This window comes from Pteropus medius, unplaced genomic scaffold, assembly GCF_902729225.1.
Source record: "Pteropus medius unplaced genomic scaffold, Ma_sr-lr_union100, whole genome shotgun sequence".
NCBI classification, from domain to species: domain Eukaryota; kingdom Metazoa; phylum Chordata; class Mammalia; order Chiroptera; family Pteropodidae; genus Pteropus; species Pteropus medius.
The window spans coordinates 227,053-251,876 of NW_024351647.1; the positions used below are offsets into that span (position 1 = coordinate 227,053).

The 24,824-nt window shown below is 35.9% G+C and overlaps 1 protein-coding gene and 2 pseudogenes across 1 annotated transcript; 2 read left to right on the forward strand and 1 right to left on the reverse strand.

The window, feature by feature from the left end:
* Positions 1-9,436, forward strand: OIP5 (Opa interacting protein 5). The gene is made up of 5 exons (XM_039843846.1): positions 1-373; positions 641-707; positions 4,632-4,754; positions 6,740-6,821; positions 8,968-9,436. The coding sequence occupies exons 1-5, from the start codon at positions 55-57 to the stop codon at positions 9,061-9,063; spliced, it is 687 nt and encodes a 228-aa protein (XP_039699780.1). The 5' UTR covers positions 1-54; the 3' UTR covers positions 9,064-9,436.
* The window catches only part of LOC120587160 (60S ribosomal protein L17-like), a 24,324-nt pseudogene continuing 5,551 nt past the window's right edge, over positions 6,052-24,824 (reverse strand).
* LOC120587288 (uncharacterized) lies at positions 21,626-21,744 on the forward strand (annotated as a pseudogene).

The following is a 24,824-nucleotide window of genomic DNA, read 5'->3' on the forward strand; positions in this document are numbered from 1 at the left end:
TACTTGGGGCGGGGCCTGGTGCATGTACGAAACCGTGGCGCCAGCTGCAGGAAGATGGCGGTTCTGCCGCTGAAAGGTTCTTCCTGCTATGCAAAGCTGCGGGAGGGCGACTTTTGTGATGGCACTAAGATGACTGAAGAACCTTTTTCTACGATTTCAATGGAGTGGGACACGCAGGTGGTGAAGGGGTCCTCGCCGATTGGCCCCGCGGCGCTGGGGATCGAGGAGCCGCTATCCGGCCAGCGGCTACCGTCATGGCTGCTGCCCGAGAGGTGCGCCGTGTTCCAGTGCGCGAAATGCCACGCTGTGCTTGCTGACTCGGTGCACCTCGCCTGGGACCTGTCGCGGTCCCTCGGGGCCGTGGTCTTCTCCAGTGAGTTGCGGGGTGGGGTGGTGTCTGGGAAAGGCGAAGGAGGGCCCAAGCGGGTGTTCTAGCTTTCTCATGGGGTATCGGAGAGCAAACTGTGACGAACACGGGATTAAGGTCTGGAAATTAACCCTTTGCCAGGGATGGGGGCAACTTTTCTTGATTGTTGTGTCTATGATGATCCTGTTTAGAGAGGGTAGGTTTTCCCTTCCAAGGCCTCATAATTACTCATATTCCAGCCCGCTTTTTTTTTTTTTTTTTTTTCTTTCCTAGGAGTCACAAATAACGTCGTTTTGGAAGCTCCCTTCCTCGTTGGCATTGAAGGTTCACTCAAAGGCAGGTACGTGCTGAGAATTCCTGATCGGCCTCTATTCCCCGACTAAATGATAGTGAGGAGCATGGAACTGACTTGTACGAGATAAAAATAGTTTCTATCTTGCGCTAGAATAAAAGTTTATTCCATCCATACAGTATATCGGAAGTATGCCCCTTTTATCTGTTTGAGTTTCGTAGAACTTGGTGCGTTAATGAATGGAAAAATTATATCTGTGTGTAGATTTTAAGAGCTTTCGAGAGCCACATCTTTCTAGTGGCTTGTGCAAGTGAGGCAAAGAAAAATATGTCTAGTAGAGGAAAAAGGAGAAACTTACCTTTTGATGTATAGTGAGAATAACTTACTAGAAACTACAGTCCTTTGAGATAACTAGGACTTTTAAATTTGCATTTAACGTGGAGTTTGTAATAAGCAGTGGAAGGACTAATTTCTGTTATAACCCAGGAAACTGGAGAAAAACATAGTTGAATGTCACGTACTTGAATACAGTAGTCTCCCATTATCTGTGGTTTCACTTTCCACAGTTTCAGTTATCCGTAGTCAACCATAGTCTCAAAATATTAAGTGGAAAACCCCAGAAATAAACAATTCATATGTTTTAAATTGCGCATTGTTCTACATAACAACGTCCTACCCTTTATCCAGCATGTCCATGGTGCATACACTACCCACTGGTTAGTCACTTACTAGCTGTCTCAGTTATCAGATCAATTGTCCTGTTATCAGTGCTTGTCCTCAAGTAGCTCTTACTTAATAATGGCCTCAAAGTGCAAGAGTAGTGATGCTGGCAATTCAGCTATGCCAAAGAGAAGCCATGAAGTGTATGTATATATAGGAAAAAACGTAATATGTATAGGAGTCAATACTGTCCGCAGTTTCAGGCACCCATTGGGGGGTCTTGGAATGGATCTCCCGTGGATAAGGCGGAGTACCACCTAGTAAACTTTGTATCTTGCCTGTATTGTGATTTACAAATGACAACAAAATACTCAGTGAATTTACAAGGCTCCTAAATTCTGAGTGTTGGATTTAACAGTAAGACAGTTCATTCTGACAACAGTTTTAGGGTTAAAGTAATGGAATTCTTAGTTGCTTTACTCAGTAACCAGGAAGAGTTCTGCTTCTCCTCTTTCCCAACTGAAAGATACTCCCTATCCTTACTGGAGTGTTCTCTTCCCACCCAAAGGAGTGAAGGACTGGTGGCTTGCTTGGAATTGGATCATTTGGGTCAGAGGCAGAAGATCTGAATACCTTCTTAGAGAGGAGGATAATGCATCCAGTCCCATGCTGTCCAGTACTGTAACCACTAACCACATGTAGTTATTGAGTACTTAAAATGTGGCCATTCTGACTTGAGAATGTTGTGAGTGTAAAATACATACTGGATTTTGAATACTTGGTACAAAAAAATTAATAATTTAAAAATACTGATTATATGTTGAAATGATAATATATTGGGTAGCAGAAAATATATTAAAATTAATTCACCTTCTTTAGTTGTTTTTTTAAACAAGACCAGTTGAGAATTTTAAATTACTTATGTGACTCATACTATATTCCTATTGAACAGTACCGATCTAGATGGTTTATAAAACACTGGAGGGAAAGTCTCATGTGTTTAGGTTATTTTTAGAATGAGGGAAACAGTAGGACTTGGCAGGAAGAGATTTATATCAGGAATTGGCTTGTGTGATTATGGAGGATGAGAAGTCCCAAGAGTTGTAGTTGACAAGCTAGAGACACGAGAGAGCCAATGGTTTAGTTCTAGTTCAAGTCCACAGGCCTGAGAACCAGGAGAGCAAAAGGTACAAGTACCAGTCCAAAAGCCAGCAGGCTGGAAATCCGAAAAGAGTCCACATTTTCAGTTCAAGTTCAAAGGCAGGAAAAAAGGCCAATGCCACAGCTTAAGGTAGTCAGGCAAAAGTTTCTCTTCAGGCCTCTAGCTGATTAGATGAGGACAATCTGTTTTACTCAGTCTCCTGATTTAAATATATATATTTTTTCTTCAAATATTAATCTCATTCAAAAGCACTCTTACAGACATTCATAATAACATTTGACAAAATAACCAGTAACTCTGTGGCTCAGTCAGGTTGACATACAAAACTTAACCATCACTTGTTAACTTGTCACCCATATGCATCTCCTAAAACCATACTTAATCTCCCAATAAAGACAATAATATGGTCATAATTCTACCTAACATGGTACCAATATCCTGCATATAACTGAAAATGCAATAACCCCTTTTCCAGAAAAGGAGGTAAAGTCTATAAGTGATGTTTACTTTTCTCCTTGATAGCTCATGACTTAAATACTATGATGTAAATTTAACAATACTTAAATACTGTGATATAAAGTATTTATATCTTTCTACATGATAAGAGAATAAGAGGCAAGAAAACAGATATTTGCTAAGAGGGAAGAAAGCAGAGGGAAGAAAACACACAAACATTCATAACAAAATAGAGAGGAAATACTCATGACAATTATAGTCCTTGGTTCTATAACTGGTCACATGCCCATAATTCGTATTTATAACTACTTTCGTCCACTACCCTATGTGTATTCCTTCTGCCTTCAGAAATCACTCAACTGGTCATAGGTCTTTACGTGGTGTGGAGATACAGACCTTTATTTATAAAGGATCTGGGCCATTAGCAGACTAATATTTAATGAAACATTTGTTTTATATTGCATACATAAGAATTTTGGATTTTTTTACATTTTGCTTTGTGCCATATATTGGTTTCTGTGAGACATTTGTGTGTAGGTACTGTGCTTTGTCTGATGTAATTAATTCCTAAGTAGAAATTAATTCAAATTAATGTAACTTTATTTCATGGCTTGCTTTTTCGGAAGCCTAGCCCTAACAGGAATACCGTTCTTCACAACATTCTACTAAGAAGACCTAATCATTGACTCCACCAACACGTAGTATGTCTGAGCCCTACTAATCACTCTTGTCACAACCTCCCTCACAGTTGTCTACAGCACCAGAATTACCTTTTTCGCAGATTGCCATATTCATAAAAAATATAGTACTACATGTGTGTTATGGGAATTCATTTACCAGTAAATTTAGTATATTTTGTTGCTTGGTCATTTTTAGTATCCATTGACATGAATCTATTTCTTTTTATCCAGGTGATTTTTATACTCTGTAAACTTTTACTGCTTAGTATATTATGTTTATACAAATAATTTTTTCCCTTACCAAGGCACTTTAAAATTGCTTTCAGTACATGCACTTTAAAATTGCTTTCAGTACAGTTTATCTTTCCCTAAAACATTTCTTCGTAATATTTGGATATTTTTATATACCAGCAAATATGGTGACTTACCCAAGTGGTTTAACTAGAACTAAAAGCAACATTTCCTGTGATTCTGCATCCAGTAATCTTTCAGAGAATGAACGAAAAGAAAAATTAATGGCTTGCTATGGTAATAGGATTCCTTTTCTCTCTTTTGCATTTTGACTGGGTAATTTCATTTTTTTTATATCTGTAAAATAAAAATCTTGATTTGAATTATATTAATAATTGTTAAGTAAACCCCAGTCAACTTGATTATTTTACTTCAACTGAGGATTGGTTTAATGGTAGCTAATTTATAAGGTCATGTATGATTTTATATTTAAATGTTAATCTGATTAGATAGCTCTCTTTCTGCTTTTCATATGTAAATTAAGTTTCACCATTAAAGCGACAGTTGCACATCCATGATATCTTTTGTGGCCAGAATATACAAGGGTATCTGTAATCTAGGGTGTAATTTATTAAAATATAAATTAACCTTTCTTGAATGTGACATTTGTTCATTCTCATTCCTATTATAGCTTAATTTTAGGAGTGCTTCCAGGGACTGATTACTTTGTATTTGTTCTCTGATTTTTTTTCTTACATATATATTCCGTTTTTTTTCCCCCAGCACTTACAACCTTTTATTCTGTAGTTCCTGTGGGATTCCCATTGGTTTCCATCTGTATTCTACCTATGCAGCCCTAGCTACCTTGAGAGGTCACTTCTGCCTTTCAAGTGATAAAATGGTGTGGTGAGTAGACTTAGATATTTTTTATCAAATAAATTTTAAAAGATCTTCCAGAAAAGGCAGAATGTTTATATCAAAGAAGATGCTAAAGCTCGGCACTGTCCATTACAAAAAAAGATGACAGGGGGACTAAAATACAGTCTCTCTCATAACATTATGATCACATTAGATGTCTTATACCATGTCTTCATAATTATATCATGGAATAATTGAGATGATAGTCTTTCATAACAGAAACTTCTGCAAGTAAGCTGTTGCAAAATAATGTTACAGTAGGCACTTTTTGGGTTTGTGCCCAGTCTTTTTCCCTCCCATAGGGTGGGACCTTGTGGCAGTGTTTGTATAGTGTGTGATACCACTCTCAGGTGATGGGATCAAGAATTGATACCTGACCTAAGCTAAGCCAATTGGGTGTTCTACCCTAGGAATTTGAAATAAAGACCCAGAGACACTGATCATGTGTAGATGGTGCTGAAGTTGAGAAGTGAAAGCTCTAGGTTTAGGGCAGCTATTTTCTACATTACGCATGTAGATACATAATATAGAATTTTGTCTGCAGAAAAAGAAGAATTAAGCAGATACACAAAGAAAAGTAAAAAATAATGACCATGTGGCCTCATGGCGTCTGAAAAATCACCCTACTGGCTGATCTGTCTCATGAATTACTTTGGATATATCTTTATCTTCCTAATAAGTTTACTTTTTACTTAAGTATTTTTTGTTTATTACAATAAACTGAAACATCCATTGACGTCTTTTCTTGACCATTAAAACCAAAAAAACAAAACAGCCATTGAAGATCTATTTGTGCCAGGCATTATGGTTACCTCACTGAGTTTGTAATACAAGAATACAGGCTCAGAGAGGTAGAGGAGCTGAGATTTGAATCTATGTCTTAACAGTAGAACTCATAAATCCCATCTTTTACCAAGAACTTGTTCAGTGTGCATTAGGTATACTATTTGTTCTTTAATGCAGATTTTCAAAAAAATATATACTTGAGATGTACTGATATTTTACTTTCAATTTTTAGTTTCTTCCTACATAATTTCTATTTAGAATTAAGTTTAATGAGGGGAATAAAAGTATCTCTAAACGTGTGCTATTAGTAGCCTCAAATCTCTTTTAGAAATAGTTATAACTAATTGTTCCAGCAGAGCTATAATTGAGTTTTTGCTTAGAGAAAATAAGCTTTTAGAAACAAAAATTTTTAATATAAATTTGAAAAGCATTATGGGATTTTAACTAATTTCTTAATCTTTAAAATGAGGAGTTAGACTCAAAGGTCAGTATATATATATTTTGATTAAGTAGAAATTAGGAAAGTATAGGTAGCATGGGTCTAGGAAAATAATAAATCTGTATCTGTGTATATTGGAATGAATTTGACTACCAGTCATAGAAAAACCTGACTAACAGTGGCTTTAATAAGTAAAGGGTAGGAGTGGTTGGCCACTCCAGGAGTCTTCTATTGGCTTAGCTGACAGAGCTTTGAGTCAGCATCTCTGGTTCTCTTGGCCATTTCCTCTTGATTGTAAGATGGCTGCTGTAATTATAAGCATTAAATCTATAGACAGTAGCATCCCCAACTGGAAGGAAAAAGAGTATGCGAACATGGAATAGTCTTCTTCTAATGGCAAAATAATTATTGTCCAGAACTATGTCACGTGATCTCCTTAAGCTGGGAAAGCAAGTATATGACAACAAGGAATAAGATTGCCACAGTGGCTTAGAACAGTTATGGTTCATCTCCTAGGACTGGGCACACTGTCTCGTGTATTCCTGGCTGGCAAGGCATGGAATGAGGCACAGAGTCTCTCTGATTTATTAATTGTGAATTTGTTTTCTCTACAAAATACATTATGAATCTTGAAATGGAAATCAGTAAGAAGGCAGTCTTTGGTTGACAGATATTCCTTTAGAGGGCAAGTTTAGTTTACTGATAATCTTAACTGTGACATGGTACTAATATTTTGTTTTCTATCTAGCTATCTCTTAAAAACAAAAGCCATAGTAAATGCATCTGAAATGGATATTCACAACATGCCTCTACCAGAAAAAGTTGCGGAGGTAAAAATTTGTGATTATTGTGTTTCCTTTATATAGACAACACCTGATAATTTGTACCCTTTTCCTCATCCCTTTAACATTTCTCACAAGAAATACTGGTTTGGTGGTGATGAATTCCTAAAGCTTTTTCTTGTATGGGAGGAAATGATGTCATTTGAAACAGTGTGTAGAGAGATGTTCAAGTCTTAAGGGTGCTGCCTAAAACAATGGAGATTTTGGTAGTAAGTAGTTAAGAGGAAGCTGGTAGTTCCATGAGATCAGGAAGCTAAACTTTAGACTAGTTCATAAGAGAGAATCAGGAAAATAGCTAAGAAGAGTCTTCCTGGAGTTGCAACAAAAAAAGATTGGTCTTAAGACTGCCCCTATAAAGTGGGGGTAGGGTGGTGGTGGTGGTGGTGGGCTGAATTTAATTTGATTAGAGTGTGGCTCAATTTATGTCCCGAGGCATTGTTAAAAACAATAGAACAATCAGCCAGCAATTAATGGAGGCTAACAGCTGGTTATGATGCTAATGGAGGCACATAGCCTCCTTAGAGATCTGGGAAACAGACAAAGAGAGCCCTGCTAAAACCACTGTAATCCCAGGGTGACTGCACAGCCCAAGACTGTGTCCTCTGAGGAGTGATATCAGAGGCTGCACACTGTGAGGGAAACCAACATCAATATAATAGTCTTGCCAACTCACTAAACAGATAAGCACACCACCACAAGAAGGGGTTGTGTATTCAAAGTTGCTATAGTATGTTATATAAACTGTCTAGTTTTCAATAAAAAATTAAGACACACAAAAGTATGACCCATACACAGAATAAAAAGCAGGCATTGGAAACTGCCTTTTAAAGGGCCCACATGTTAGATGTAGCAGACAAAGTCTCCAAAGCAGCTGTTATAAATATGTCCAAAAAAACTAAAGGAAACCATGCTTTAAAGAAGTAAAGAAAGTATGATGACAGTCTCATCAAATAGAGAATATCCCTAAAGAGAGAAATTATAAAAACCAAATAAAAACCCTGAGTTGAAAAGTACAACTGAAATGAAAGATTCGCTAGAGGGGCTCAGCAGGTTTGAACTGCCAAAGAATCAAAAAACTTAGATTGATGAGCTTATGAACCGAGACTAAGAGACCTGTTGGACACCATCAAGTATTCCTAAATATGCTTTGGTAGTGGGAGTACAAAAAGAAGACAGAGAAGTAGAAAAAATATTCAAGGAAATTATGGTTGAAAACTTTTCAAACTTGATGAAAAACATTAATCTACATATTGGAAACCTCAACAAGCTCAGGTAGGATAAATACAGAGATCTATACCCCAACACATCATAGAAAAATGTTGGAATGTAGATAAAGAGAAAAAATCATGAAAGTGGCAAAGAAGAATGATTGAGCATATCCAAGGGCACACAAGTAAGATTACAGGCTCTAGAGTTCTCTCTTTAAACAAAATTTTCTGATGAATTTTGGGTATTCTTGTATCTTAGACCATAAAAAGATTTAGTGTACTGTGAGAATTGTGTCAGAAATATAATTTACTTTGGTTAACCCTGACTTCAACATAAGACTTATTCATTATTCCCTATTCCATGATAAGTTTATTTATGAGTCTAAGTACATGAGTAATAACACTAAATTTGGTTCTAGATACAGCTATTCTAAGGTAAAAGAACTATTGAAAATTATCTAATTACAACAAATATCTCTTCTAAACCTGACAACCAGAGCTACTTTTGAAGACTATTAGCAGAATTTTAAAGAAAGGTATTTTTTATTGTGAACAAAGATTTAGAAAAAAAGATTCTTGCCACTAAAAAAGGAGGGAGACTATTCAATAATTCTGTCTCCACAAGCTCTTACCCCACTTTATTTTGTCTTCCTTCCCAATTTTTGGAGTTTAAACCTGGTAAGAAGAAAGGAGACAGAAGCAGTGATGCTCAGCAATGGCTGGCCTTTTTTCACGGGAAACTTTGTATCTGAGGATCTTATTGTATTGAATAAACTTCTTTCAGAAATAGAAGAAATGTATTTATGAAATGTGTTCAGACATTGTCAGCTCCCAATCACTAGCTTAAACTTGAAGTGGCTTCTAGAACCAGCAAATTGAGAGTTAACGCTTAAGATACCCTGATATCTATATATTTCTTTTCCCAGCTTAAAGAGAAGATAATGTTAACGCATACTCACTTAAATTTACTCATGGAGATTCTGAAGGAAGTGACTTCTGACCAGTCCAAGCCAGAAAACTGATCCAGAACCAAAGCATGAGTTTCAATGTCAGGCCTTACTGCGGTCTTCAACAATAGGTGCTGTTTGATCATTTCTTGAGAAAGACTGACTCCAAAAATCGATGAAAAATATGGTTTATTATGTTTGCCTCTAGGCTGATTTTTCCAAATGATTTGTGAAGCTTTTTCTAGAAGATGAGAAATTAAGGAAGCTTCTGTCCAGGTTTCATAGTTATTTGCCTTATGAACTTATTTTAGCCCCTTAGCAGTTTCATAATACTTATTTCTGAAAACATCTTTAACTATAAATTTAGGGATTAAGAAGCAATGTCCTATGAATGCTCTGACCTAAAGATGTATGGTTGGTCTGAAAATAAAGTTGTACTTAATGCTGACTACTGTGATTCCTACATGGAGCAGTTGTTATATGAATACTGAGAATAATTTTTTAAATGTAAAATACAGGTGCATACATATTCTGTAGGTAATATTCAACAAGTTGGTTAATAGTTTTTTTCTCTTCAGTTCGAAACAGCTTAATAGGATAATGAAAAGAATAATAAAACATCAAACATTCAGAAATGCTGTTTTCTCATATTTTGCTTTATATAGCATTTTGGCTCAGTAGCTTATATTATTCATTTAATAAATATGCTAGTTGCTGGGGATAAAAGATAAGCAAAAATAAGCCATTCTCCCCTCCCTCACAGAGCTTATAACCTAGTCAGAGATGGACATTCAAATAACCATACGAAGACATGTAAAATTACAACTAGTAAATGTTTGAAGAAAAGGACATAGAGCTATAAGCACATGTAGCAGGTAACTGACTTAGTCTGGGGGTCAAGATAGGCCTCTGTGAGGAAGTGAAGTTTCAGCAGTAGTCTGAAAGATAAGTAGGAGTTAATAAGGTGGTGGAGGGAACAGCTTGTACAAAGGCTCTGTGAGGCCCCTAGAAGACTTGCAGGAGTCATGGTGGGTAGAGACCAGAACGTGCAAGGCCTTACTGGACTCCAGAAGGATGTTTGTTTCTATTTCAAGAACAGTGAGAAGCCCTTGAAGAATTTCAAAGGCCTCTGATAGGATCAGGTTTTCTTTTTCAGAACCTCATTATAGTTCTGTAGAGAATGAGTAGGAGTGACTGCCAGCCTACCACTAAAGGGTCTGACAATAGCACAATCAAGAGATGATACGGCCAAGCAGTAGTACAGAGAAGTTAACTTGGTTCAGATATAGCTAGCAGATTTTTTTAAATAGCAGATTCTTAACATTTTATACAGTATAAAGGATATTTTCCTTAAAAGTATTTTAAACTGATTTGCTTTATGCATTTGAGTTGCAAAATTTGGTTTTGTAAGTAAGGATGAAGCCTCTGGCAATACCAGAAAATTAATACTATATTGAATCATCTTGGGGTTTTTATTTGTGCATGGGGGTATGTCTGCCTCAATTTATGTTCTTTATCTAAATTTAAAAGGTGTTCTTATGTGGCTATTTTCTTTAACCTCTGGATTTGCCTTTTTGGTAGACTTTCAATAGAAAATTAAATGCCTGAACTTGACATCAAATTAAGCTGGCTGGTTTAAATAGATTTCTTTTTCCAATTACAAATTACATGCTCTAGAAAAACATGCAGATATAAATATGACAAAATAACGAGTGTACATTTCTTTCCATTTTTGAGCAACATAGTGTCCTAGGAAATGAGCAGGCTCTAGAGCCAGACTATTTGGATTCAAATTGTGCATTGGGTACGTACTTATTAGCCGTGAACTTGAAGAATATATTTAAATTTTTCTTGTAAAAGAGGGATTAAGAAGTAATGAGGGATATAGTGAAAATTAAAAACAAGTTAATGAATATAATGTAATTAGAGCAGTGTTTAGCACATAGTAAATGCTCAATAAATACTAGCTATTATAACTTAAGCATGCGGATATACACATATGAGACATAAAGGCAGTTGTTTTTTTTTTTTTACTTTTATTAGCATTTATTTGATACTAAATTTACCCCTGGGCCGTAAGTTTTTGTTTTTCAGTTTCTTCTAGGGTATCTTTTTCTTCTGTGCAACCTCCTCTTCTAGTTTAGGAACAATCTGCTCTTTTTCAGTAAGGATCATTTCAATGACAAGGAGAGCTGAAGTAGGGGTTAATCCGCCCATGAGCTCTGTAAATTCTGCGCAGCATCTCGGGAGCTTTGTTTACCTGGATGTGCTCAATGACTAGAGAATCTACATTTAAACCCTTAAGTTCAGCATTACTCTGCATTTTTAAGCACGTGTACCAAGAATTCATTCTTTTTAGGCCACCGACCCTGTGTCCAGCCCCACTGTTTGGCCTGGGCACCCCTGCCAACTCCACCATTATAATGATGGAATGGCACACATTGCTTCTGTAAAGTGACATCCTTCAGATACTTGGCTTTTCGGATATGCATACCCTTGATGGCCTGAGCAGTTTCACGAGTGTTCTTGAAGTGAACACAAAGATTTGAACCTCTCAATTTGCATGATTTTGTGGGGTTTTCTGAGTCAAGTGAATAGTGAACCATTTTTGGACATCACCTCAGGCTGCTTACGGGAAGAGCCATAAAGGCAAATTTATGTTTAACATTATTCTGCAACCTGCTTTTCACACAGTGTCTTGGACAACTTTCTATACCAGCCCACGTGCACATTCTTTTTTAGCACTTGCATATGATTCAATGAATATATCAGAATTTAACCACTCTTATATTGGATCCTTGTATCTGCATATCTGTACTGATATTTCTATAGGAATGATTCCCAAAGTGGAACAGGGTCAAAGGGCATGTGCATTTATAATTTCAATATTATGCCTTATGTAAATGTTATACTGATACTTTCACAAATTCTTTTTCCCAATTACGGTTGACATTCAATATTTTATTAGTTTCAGATCTACAGCACAGTGGTTAGGCATTTATATAATTTACAAAGTGATCTCCTTGATTAGTCTAGTACCCACTTGGCACTATACAATGGAGATGGGATTTATTATAATAGTTACTGTATTTCATATGCTATACGAATGGTTGGCTTTTTAAACATGCTTTAGGTGGTATAAGAGCTCTGGGAGTCTAAAAATCGATGATAGGTGGCTGATATTAACAGATTCTAAGGCTACTTTACTACAGTTTGATACCATTTAGTATTTTATATGTTGAATAGTAGTTTCAAAATTCCATGTAGTTATAAGAACAATAAAATTGCATATTGAAAATCCTCGAGTTGTACTTTTGAGATCCTTAACAGCAGAAACCATCTCTGTTATTGTAACCCCCAATATCTAGTGCAGTACCTGGCAGTGGAATATATCAGTGTATGTTAAATGAATAACAGTCTTATAGACCAAAAGAAGTATTATATAGTAGTCATGCCCCAAAAACCACATAGCTTTTGTCTATTTGACAATATCCTATCCCAAGGAAGTTTGTAATAGTTTATTTCATACTTGGAAAAAAAAACAACTCCTTTCCTTTCCCCTGAATCAAGGATATATTGTTAAAACCTCTTTAGTTAACTTTGTCAACATCTAAATATTAAACATAAAAGGATCTTAAATGCTTTATATATTTCAGATAAAGGATTCCCTGCAATAGTTGTTGTTATTGTACTTAGCTCAGTATTTCCTTAGCAGAAACATTTATTTGCTCATAGACCTAGTAAGGTTGGCCTCAAAGGTAAAAGGGGAATGGTATAAGTTTAAATGGGATGCCCTTCTTTCTTCAGATGGCTGCCTGTATCCTTGGACTAGACCTGTGAAACAGCTGCAACTTGAGTATCAGAAAACCTGGGTCCTTTCTCCATTTCATTTTTGACATATGGAGCCTACCTCAGCACAGGTCTGTGGATAGGTTCCTTTCCCATCTCTATTATTTACTGCATTATTAGAAATGACCCATTCCAAGTAACACACAGTGAAATTTTAGTGCATTCTCAGCCCATGCTGCTTTATTGCCAAAAAAATATATATATACACACACACATGCGTGCAGAGTTTCCAACTCTTAAAGCAGTTCCTTTTTACATCAAAGAATAAAAAAACTCTTCTAAAATCCCAAAGATGCATAGATTAAAAAGCAAACTGCCTTTCCTAAGACTTTAAACATTCAATGAAAATTTTTAACATCACATATACCAATGGTGCAATGAAGATGCAAAAAGCAAGTAAAATCAGTGAGCAACAACTGTATTTAACAGGACAGTACATAAAAATCTATGTGAAGGGTACTCTAATATGAATATTTTTTACTTACAAAGGATGAGTGATTTTAGGGAAGCGCCAAGACAATTATTTTTAAGGACTGATGACAATATATTACAAGAATACCTTTTTTATCTCTCGGAGAAAAATATTTTTATCGATGGCATAGCATACCATCACCATGGGAGACAAAATCTTTTGAAAATTGTTAGTAACCTTAAGATATCTATTCTGACTCAGGTGATTTAGGAGTATGGGTTCCTGGAGAAATCTACAGTATTTGGTATAACTTTTAAAATGCCACAGGAGAAAAATGAGAAATCTTTATTGGATTCGTTGGTTGGGAGACGTTTTCAATGAATGGCAAAGAGAAAATTTACCTATGGGATGACATCTCACTTCGTGTATTTGAGTGGAGACCAAACCCTGCAATGGCTACAAGTCTAATTCAGTTCTTAACTACTGGAAAGTTACCATTACACTTAAATATTCCCAAAGGTATCCAGAGTGAACTCCCACAGCAAAGGAAATGAGGTTAAAATAATTTGGAAAAATTATTTTTCAACCTGGAAGGAGTCTAGTAAAAAACATCTAGTCTAATCCTGATTTATATTTAGGCCTCTTTCAGATATAATGAATTCCATTTGTACACTATTTGTCATAATCACTTGTAGTTGTGAGTTATTCCAAAGTCAGAAATCTTCTCAAAATTTTAAGCTACAATATTTTCTTCATCAAACAAGTAAATGGCAAGGTTTCCTTTTTTTCCAAAATGTGAAAACTTGCTCCTGTTTACCTAGTATCAAAATCTTTAGGCAACAAACTATGCACTCTGACCAAAATATCAAGAATAAAACTCTATTAAAGATAACAAAAAAATTCTTAATACAGTGACAAAAGACAAACCAAACCACAGATGTCATTATTTTCAGAACTATTTCCACAAAATGGAATGGTCTCCTTTGCTGTGGAGATCTTTCATGGCTGGTCAATACCAGTACTATACAAAAGTTGCCTAGTTATCTGAAAATCCTGGAACGTATGAAATACATGCATATTGCCTCTATTCATTTCCAAGATACTAGTTTAAAGAGATGCAAACTTAAGCTACATACACTTCGAGACAAACTCCATACCTAATTATTTCACAAACTCCACACCGGTATTCCCTACTTTCCTACCCTTTCTGAAACTCTGCACACCTTTCTGATTATTATAGACATAGCAGCTTATTTATTCAACATGCTTAGTTTGTGCCTTTTGTATTGTTTTAAAACATGCTTGGGGACTAATGGAACCAGGCAAGAGGTTAGAGGGTAAGCACTGTTATGCTCTATTACTGACAGTTTGAATGTGTTGTGGTTCCCCCTGTTTATCTTCTAGCTCCCATTTTTAATGGAAGTAAGATAACTTTTAATTAGAAAATGAAAAATAATCCAAACAATAAAGTCAAGCTATTTAAATCTCTATTGCTTCATTATTAGTAAATGCACATATATAATTACTAGTAACCACGTAACACTGGACATTTTCAGTCATGCATTAGAATATTAGTACTCTAAAATCAAAGTCATGGGCTTGCCACTATTGCTTGCACTTTCATCAGACCCAATTTTAATAAACATGCAAAGTAAACCCCTTGATTCAGATTACAAGAAATAACAAGGATACATGCAACTCCAACCAAAAATGTGGGTTAATAAAGTGATTGCTTAGAAATGCAGGCTGGTAGTCTACATCTATCACACTACTTCAGAATAGAGGTACAAAACACAAAAAGGGTTAAAATTAGGACCACTGTTCAGTTATAAAAGGCTTAACTGCAAATCCTGGTCCTTTTGGGTAGAGAATGATGTAAAAACTCTGGGAAAAGAATCAGGAGATGCACAGTCTTCTTGAGCGGTAAGTTTTCTTGGCCATTTATTGAGTGCTGTATCGTAGAGAAGCATAGGTGGTGTAGGGATGGTGAAGATGCTCTTGAGCAGAACAGTTTTTCTGGTTCACATTAATGAGCATTACCTGCACAGCTCCCTGGGGAAAAGGAGTTTACGAACAGCAGAGCTAATACAATGTAAACTCAAAAATGCCCTGAAATTTAGCATAGCCCTCTGCTTTTGAAAACTGTTGGCCAAGGGATCCTTCCAAATATGGTATAATTAATAGCCAAGCAATGTTCTGAATAAACAAGTAATTTGCTTGCACCAGCAGCACCATGAGAATGTAAACTCCTGGAGGCCAAGGGTCTCTTCATATTTTGCATATCACGGGTATACAAAAAGTAAACATGAGACCACAACATTGAAAAGTAACTGCATACTTTGAGACTACCAAAACTTGTAGTGCATTTCAGCATTTAGAACTATTAACATGGCCATCAAGGGTCATCTTTAATTGTTCTAATTAAACTGTTGACATCACAGTAATATGCAGTGGTGTCCTCATGATCATGCAAATGCCTGAATATTCCTGGTTATTCCAATGTCTCTAATACCACTGACGTACGTGTAGGATATATAAAGAGGAGCTATAATCAATTTAATATAGCCTTCTCCCTCTCCTTTGGAGTTGCCATATAAGAATTAAATATTCAAGAGACTATTTTCTTAGATCTACTTCATTTTTAGTCCCCCTACCCCCGCCGTTGGAAAACAGGGAACACAGACCGAATCTTTTCTGGGATTTTCAAGATGCTAAATGGACAAGTTGACATGAAGTAAAAGGGAATAAGAAGTCACCCTCATTCCACTATTGTACCCTGATGTGAGCTGTATGATTCCTCAGATCAAGAAACTAGTTTCCTAGGTTCTTCTTAAAATAAGCAGTCACAGATCATAGGCCTATACTAGCAAATCTACTTTAGACAAGGTTAAAAAAAAAAAACCCAACATATTATCTTTGGTTATTCCCTTCAATCCTTTTGTTTTATACCTTTAAATTCTAACTCCCCTAAACTAACCATAGGCATAAGGAAAAGCCAGCAATCCAAGTTATTGGTGGGTTTTTTTTAACCCTAAATACACAAACAACAAACTTTTCCTTTTTAAAAATGCACCCAGAAACGAATGGAGAAAGGGTAGGTGACAAAGCAAAAAGTATGCTATTAGCCTGATGTTAAAAGGAACATCATAAGCAAAATCCCCACATGACAGCTTCAGTGGGGCTACATTAGGAGTACATTTGTTTCCAGGTTAAGCACTAGAAAAGTTTCATTCAATGGCTCTAACCCTCTGCTCTAGGAAACAAATAGGGTCTTGAACTTACGCAAAGGTTGCTATTTCTCATACACTGATATAGTCATATACATTCATAGTTTTAAAAGTACCTTTTTATATGCTCTTTATCTAGAACATTTTTTTTTGTGCAACTGTTAATCACAGAGCCTCACAAGCTCAAGTAGTAATACTTATTCTACTGTACAACCTTGTTAATGCAGCCTATTATACATGCAAAACTTATTGCTACCTCTTGAAAATTATTCATTTTATGGCTTTTTTTTTTTTGCAACAGGAAATATCCTTTCCTATATACTGTGCTATTTTGCATTCATTACCTATTCAGAGGTATTTAAAAAAATATTTAAATGCTTTTCAGAAATGGATTCTCACAGGCACTAAACTACTTGAGCCAAGAGTACAACTATTGAAAATACACTATGAGAATCTGAACCTGGGTCCCTGGAGATCTGCTGCCAAAGAATCTACTTATCTAAGCTTGCTTCTACACATGAGACTCACCACATTAAAATAGTTTTGAATTTCCTATTATGCTAACTGCACAATCTGTGTCAATAAATCCTGGACTCTCCTAATACCAATTTTTAAATAATCACCTCAGAAAGCTGCCATTTCCAAGTTTGCAAGGCAGCTTTTAGAAGGAGGAATTTCTTTTCTACAGAAGCTATCTTATACCTTCAGAATAAAAACCTTTTATGTCTACAAGGAAAGAAAAAAGTGAAAGCTGTTTAAGGTGGCTTACTGTAACCAAGCAAAAGTTATTTATTACATGGCAACCTGGGTAGGCTCCATTGGCTACTTTTCAAATTCTCATGAAAAGGCCTGGAATCCTATCAATACACAATTCAGATTTAGAAAGAGGAAAAACCTGCACAAATTAACCTAAGACACTATGAACTACTGACCAGTGTTCTTCCATTAACACGTAGCATGCTGCAGACAGGAAATGTAAATGGTGTGCAGATTAGAAAAGCACTCAGTTAAGCAATTAACATAGCGTATCAGTAAAAAATGCAAAATATACTTTCTTGATGCAAAAGGAGTGGGAAAAATAATAAACCTATAAGACATACAATGTGTAAACAGCATAAGAACTATCTAACCTCAAACTGAGAGCAAAGCGGAATCAGGAAATGGGGCCTTATTTTGATTTGAGGTTTCAAAAGACAAAAAGCTTGAACATCCTCAAACACAGTATTTCATATTGTAACCCCACATTTCTATTCATAAATGAGTCTTTCTGGGCTAATCTCCTTTCCCCAGGGAGAATATCATGGCTACAGAAACTTATGAAAAGAGAAAAGGTATAGATTTTCCACTCTTTTTACACTATTGGTTATTATAACAATTCATCCTGAAGTTTAAATAATTACTAGGCTCATGCACTAACCCCTAATATGGCACTACAAATATGCTACCAAGCACTAATGCTTACAAAACTATACACATCTCAAAATGGAAGACATTGGTGATTTTGTTGTTCTTCAACAACTTGTAACATTTGTCCACAAGTATTAAAATATACATATATATATATATAGTTCTATTGCACATATCCCATTTTTAACTTTTTAAAAGATAAACTTCCAGCTAATGTAGATGAGCAAAAGGAAGTAAACACGGCTATAGATCGAGGCACAGTCCTGCCTAAAATTATAGCTTTTGCCATTAAGAAGTGGACCAAAATAGACCAAGAAAAAACAAAGATGTATTTACATAAATGCTGTGCAAGTACAACTGGAATATACATTTTGTTAAATGCCACCTGATGACAAGATGCAAAAACAAGAGCAAGCATTAAATGGTGGTTCTCTTAGCTGTGAATGAAAAAATATAAAGCAACTGGAGAAGCTGAGTGTGATAATAGATTCAAACAAGTGGGCCAGAGATGGTTTCACTGGTGCTGATAGTACAAGGTCTCTATTTCCTGCCAAATGATCCTACCCAAAAAGTTGCCAAAAGAACACAGGGAAGATGAGTAACAGATAACTGAAAGTACAAATTCTCCATAATAATCTCAATGTACCAATGGAACCCATGTATGTAAGTTCCATTTTATCTTTAACAATTCCAAAATACTAAAACATGAGGAAGTGGCTAGGAAGTTACTTAAGTTACCTTTACCCAGTTTTCTGCTATGTTTTACCATTCAGTAACTGCCCTCCATTGAAAGAAATATTTTACTTATATAATTATTTTACTAAAACCCTTTTTATGCCAATTCAAATTGGCTGACCAATTAAACTAATCGTGGAATGTGTTCAACATTTCTCATTTTTGGCCATTTCTATTATTCTCAAAACTTGGTACATCTGGCCTAAGTTTTCAGGATCACAACATGTATGGCATTGGGCAAACATTCCCCAATTACAGAGATGATCTAGGGTGATTTGTTCTTAAATTCACCTAAGAAGTTTTAAATTCTCTACTCAAAGACTCAAAGTTTTCATTTTTCTTATGTAACACCTGAACAATTTATACACTGATCCTCTGTTGATTTTTAAGCAAGAACAGCTTTACACTATATAGTCTGTTCATCATATAGTATTAGTTTCAAGAGAAAGTAAGATCCATATTTTTTATTGGAACTATTTTTCTTGTTTGAGGTTTTTTTTCACAACCCAAATTTCTTCTAAATCTACACTGACCCAACCACAAGTTTGAGAACATTGCTTCTTAGGCCCATTCTGTGATGAGAAAGTTCAGTTCCAACTGGGGAAAGTTACCTGAGTCCCAGCCTTTTCAGCTTAACATTACAGCTACAGTCTAGAAAAATAAAATATCCAAGTATAGATTTTAGGTCAAAAGAAAAAAGTTATTTATGCTTTCACCAAAAAAGAGAGCTACAGAATGTAAAATGCCATAAAATCAGGTGGAGCTGCATAAGGCATTTTCACTTATTTTTCTTAAGAGAAGGGAATTGTATTGAAACTTCTCCTTTCTTCCCCATTCCTCCAGGTCCAGCGTTGTAGGAAAGATATACTGTAGGGTCCATCACATCTTCTGAACAGAAAAACCACTTATGCCACTTTTCTTCCAGCCTTAGCAGCATGGAAAACCAAGTCTCAAGTGCTATATAAAACTCCACAAAAAAGAATGAGAGGTGAATACGGTTCCATTGCTAGACTCAAAACTTTTGTTTCCTTTTACTAACCTTTCACTAAACCCCAAAATGCATTCACGGGTTAGCATTTTTCTGCATAATGCAGGTTCTTCCTTAGAAGAACAACAACGACAAAAACGTTTTAAAATACCAAATGTCCAAAGTCTTCTAAGAACAACAGTTCCTTCTCTAGGAGAAAAATCCCTCTTCTTACCAAAAATTTGGACTTACATATGTAAAAATATTTATAGAGACTCATGGTTTATTCACATATGAAATTAACCTTGATATTTTTTCTTCCTTATGCTTCTTTATCACACCAAATGTTTTATTGCAAAGTTGGACCTTTGTTCTTATCCAGTTAATCGATGTCACAGGATGAACCAGGATTTAGAGGAAAAAATGCAATTTTTTAGCATATCTTTCATATCAAATTTCAGTACATACTTGGAATTCGCTACTGCAGTCTCAACTGTGCTTATCATGATAGTGGCTGAAACTGGAAGACAGTAAAGAAACCCTGATGTCATCCATAGTTGCTATTTACACAATCTTCTTGTTGGGAACAAAAGGTAAAGAATTCACAAATACTACCATCTAAGCACCTATTTCAAATCAGCCTTGAGCTTGCAAAATAATTTCTTTACAAGTAAGCAAACTGCAGCAGAAGACACATGTCAGTTGCTTCTTTCTTCCTGGAGAAGTCGGCATAATGACTGCATCCTAGCATTTCTCTGTGTTGAACTGAGAGGCGGAAGAATAAAGAAAAGCAGTCTTTTCCAATCCAAATCATGGAGGTAAAGTATAGAGAAGGGATATCCACACTTCAAGATTAGGCAAAGTGGCTGGATAAACGAAGGACCCACTCCATGAAACAACATAGAAATACCTGGAAATACAAAATAAATTAAAAACAAGAAGGTTAAAATAGGTTTTAAAAATATTTAACACATAGAAAGAAGACAATATTTTGGATTACACATTGTATCAAAGAAAATGTCCAACCATAACACCAAATTTAGTATCCTCATCAGAGAAGCAGTAGCCAGAAAAAAAATACATAAACATGGAACAAAAAAGCTAGATTTATACAAAAATTTTAAAGTGAGATATACACATCAATTTCCTGTTACGCAAATAGAGTGATGCAACTCCAAGTTTTACAGCCATAATCCTATATAAAATATTTGTGTTTAAACAGTATTATACTCCAAATTTGATGTCTAATACTCATTACTCAAAACCATATGAATCATCTTACTCTGAGTTATCTTCAACTATATAATACCAACATTGAACACTAAAAATTTTGTAAAATATAAAATGCAAGCATGTAGAAACATTGCTGCTAAACATAATACTTATAAAACTGCAAGTATCTGCAAAAGTAAATCATATAAAAAGGACAAATGTTGTATAATTCCACTTATATGAGGTACCTAGAATAGGCAAACTCAAAGAGAAAGTGGAATAGAGATTACTAGGGTCTGGGGGAGGGGGAATGGAGAGTTATTGATTAATGGGTACTGCGTTTCTGTTTGAGATGATGAGTAAGTTCTAGAAACAGACAGTAGTAAAGGTTATACAACAATGTGAATGTATGTAATGCTATTGTACATATAAAAGTGGTTAAAATGATAAATTGTATGGTATATGTATTCTATAATAAAAAATCAAAAATCACAGATACATATCAAAAGCTTAATAAGTTACTCTGGCTTGCAAACATGGCTGATAGCGATTAGCTAACTAGTATTCCTACCCTTCCATTTTTAATATGTCACATATTAAAAAAACACCTCAACTCTAAACTGAATTTGAATAACCTCTTTTGGTTGAAAGTAAGAGTTCTATGAGCAGTGAACACACAGTGCACTATATATATGCCTTACTGTTGAACTGTATACCTGAAACTTATGGATTTCATTAATCCATCTCACCATAATAAAAATAAATTTAAAAAATTAAATTAGAAAAAAAAGAAGACAAGACAGTTCTGATTCAAAACCTATGAAAGGTGTCTACAGCCATGCCACCCTGAGCACACCCGACCCTGTCTGATCTCGGAAAGTAAGCAGGGTCGGGACTGGTTAGTACTTGGATGGGAGACCACCTAGGAAGACTGGATGCTGTAGGCGTAAAATAAAAACAAAAACAAAACTTATGAAAGGCAAATGTAAATTAACTCAGAATCAAATCAGGAGGAAGTGAACTACAGAATTTGCATTTATTGCAAAAGCAGCAGTGAAGTAAAAAGAAAAAACCGATGATCCACAGACAGGCCTTTAGAACTTTATGGGCAATGGGGATATTTCATTACATAAGCTTACTCAGGCTAATTCAAAGCTTGCACCAGCCACTAAACTGTTAGGCAGTTCGATTCTAAAGAAAAGATAATTAGCATAATGTTGAGGGGAAACGAAGATACAGGCTAGTTCTTTCCAGAATATATAAAGCAAACGAGCACCAAAGAAGCCTTTAAAAGAGCACATTTTCTTAAAGAAACCTGTCTAGATTCCTTTAAAAACATATTCCTTCAGTAGTATCAATAAAATGCATACATTCATCATATATAAACCTCATCTCCCAAACAATCTATATCTTAGTATTAGGCAATAATGCTAGAATATCATAAGCTTGTATTTTCTTCAAAATACCCAATTTCACGTCTCAGACATGACTATCCAATTTTATCCATTCTAAACACACACATATATGTATCACTAACTATAGTAGCTCAGTATAAAAGCCAAAGTTCGGAGGTGGCTCCATAGTGTAGTGGTTAGCACGTTTGCTCTACACGCAGAAGGGCCATGGTTCGCACCCCCGGTGGAGCCACGGACCATACCATACCCCGGGTGCGCCATGAGTGTGTGTGAGAGGAGATGCCCCGCCTTCAGAGTTCTAGTTCTTAAGGGGAAATGGCAACATCCATAGGTCAGGGGTGGAAGAGGCGGGTGGGGGTGGGATTAAAGAGAGGGGAAAAAAAAAAGTAAAAGCCAAAGTTCTGACCAAAGAATGACCTATGATTCCCCATAAAATCTACACCATCCCCTTACACTGTATCTCTTCTGACCTCAACTCTATCTCCTACCCATCATGGGCTCCAACCACAGTGGACTGCTTGTTCTTCCTGGAATGTCAGGCATGCTCCTACCTTATAGCCTTTTTACTGGTGTTCCCTTTGTGAGAAGACTCTCTTACCTCAGGTATCTTCACCTTTACTCCAATGTTATTTTCTTAATGAGGACTACTTTGAGCCCCTATTTAAGATTATACTGTCCTCCCATCCTACTCACAGATACACTGTCACTATTCCCCTTTACCTTACTCTCTACTTCTCCTTTTATCCATAGCATATAACATTAATCTACTACATAAGGTACTATGTTTCTCATTTACTGTCTTGTCTAAAATGTAAGCTCTGTCTGGAAGGAACTTTTGTTTACCGATGAATCTCAAGTACTTAGAATAGGGTGTGACCCATGGTAAGCACTCTATAAAAATATATTGAATAAATGAATGACTAGCAGGGCTCTTAAATATACTTAGCCAACATGACTTAAAATTTAAATAAAGATTATAGAGTTAGGTGAAGAAACTACAACTATGCGCTGATATACAAAATTTACAAATAGAGCCCTGTAAACTTGGTACCTAACTAGGCACTTCTGGGTCTCTGTAGCTACCTGCATAGTGCTGTTGATTACATAAAGTCACTTTGTATTAGGAAATCTGACTTATTGGGAGGATGGAAAGGGCAAACAACTTTCAATTTAGCACTTGGGCTAGCTAGATCTGAGTCAAATGACTTTGTGTGGTACTCAGACTCCAAGATGGTCCCCAGTTATTGCTGTCTCCTGGTATTCACGTTTTTTTAAGGTCCCCTCTAACAAAGCATCAAGGTTGATCTATGTGACTATTGTATAATAAAGAATTTAACTGGCTTTTGTCCTTGAGAGGGAGACTCCAAATCTTTAGAATTTACAGTAAATGAGCCAGCATAAATTAAACGACACACTCCAAAATAACCAATGGGTCAAAGATGAAATCACAAGGTAAATCAGAAAATATCTTGAGAAAAATGAAAACAAAAACACAACATACCAAAACTTATGGGATGTAGCCAAAGCAGTGCTAAGAGGGAAATTTATAGCTGTAAACGTTTACATTAGAAAAAAAGTTATCAACAACTTAACTTTACACCCAAAATAACTAGAAAAAGAAGAAACTAAATGGAAAGCTAGCAAGAAAGAAAAAAATAAATATATGCGCTAAATAGAATAGAAAACAGAAAAATAAATAAAATCAGCAACACCAAAAGTTGGTTCTGACTGAGTGGCAATCCACGAATTTGTAGCCAGTTGGTCAGAAGTTTGGGTGGCCTGAGAATCTTCCAAAATGCAATTGGCATCTAACGTGAGGGCAGTCTTGTTAGAGACCATGCCCTTTGATTTGTGGGGTCTGCATTAACTCCAGATGGTGTCAGAATTTTACTGAAGTACACTAGTTAGTGTCAAAATAGTGACCAACAGAATGAGGAGAAAGTGATAGTGAGTGACTTCTGAGGCAAGGTCACAATGGATGGGGCTGTGACTTTTGCCTGTTCTCCTGAGAGAAGCCAGCTGCTGTATCATGACGACACTCAAGCAACCCTGGAATAGGCTGACATTGGAAGGACTGAGGCTTTAAATTATCAGCATTAATTTGCCAACCATGTGAATGAGCCACCGTGGAATCAGTTCAGAAGAAGACTGCCACCCCAGCCAGTATCTTGATAGCAACCTTATAAAAGACCCCAAGCCAGAAAGCCCCAGTTAAGCTACTCGCTGATTCCTGACACACAATCTAAAAGAGTTTCTATCATAAAAGGATGGTTTTTATCAAGGATGTTGAGCGTTTTCTGAGATAAGATTTTTATCCTTCATTCTTTGATGTATCACAATGATTGGTTTATGGATGTTGAACCATCCTTGGATTCCTGCAGTAAATCTCACTAGGTCATAAAGTATCTCAATGTAATAAAATAGCCCAGAAATAAATCCACACCTATATGGTCCATCAATCTGACAAAGGAGACAAGAATATACAATGTATACTATAAAGAGATGGTAAAGACAGCCTCTTTGTTAAGAGATGCTGGGAATGTTATTTGGCCATAAAAAAGAACAAAATCTCACCATTTGCGACAACACAAGTGGATCTAAAGATTATTATG

Bases quoted from the DNA above. Each gene is read 5' to 3' on its own strand.
- OIP5 (XM_039843846.1), top strand. From the start codon at position 55: ATGGCGGTTCTGCCGCTGAAAGGTTCTTCCTGCTATGCAAAGCTGCGG. The intron at 708-4,631 runs GTACGTGCTGAG...TTTTTCCCCCAG, and splicing joins GAAGGTTCACTCAAAGGCAG to CACTTACAACCTTTTATTCT. The intron at 6,822-8,967 runs GTAAAAATTTGT...TTCTTTTCCCAG, and splicing joins TACCAGAAAAAGTTGCGGAG to CTTAAAGAGAAGATAATGTT.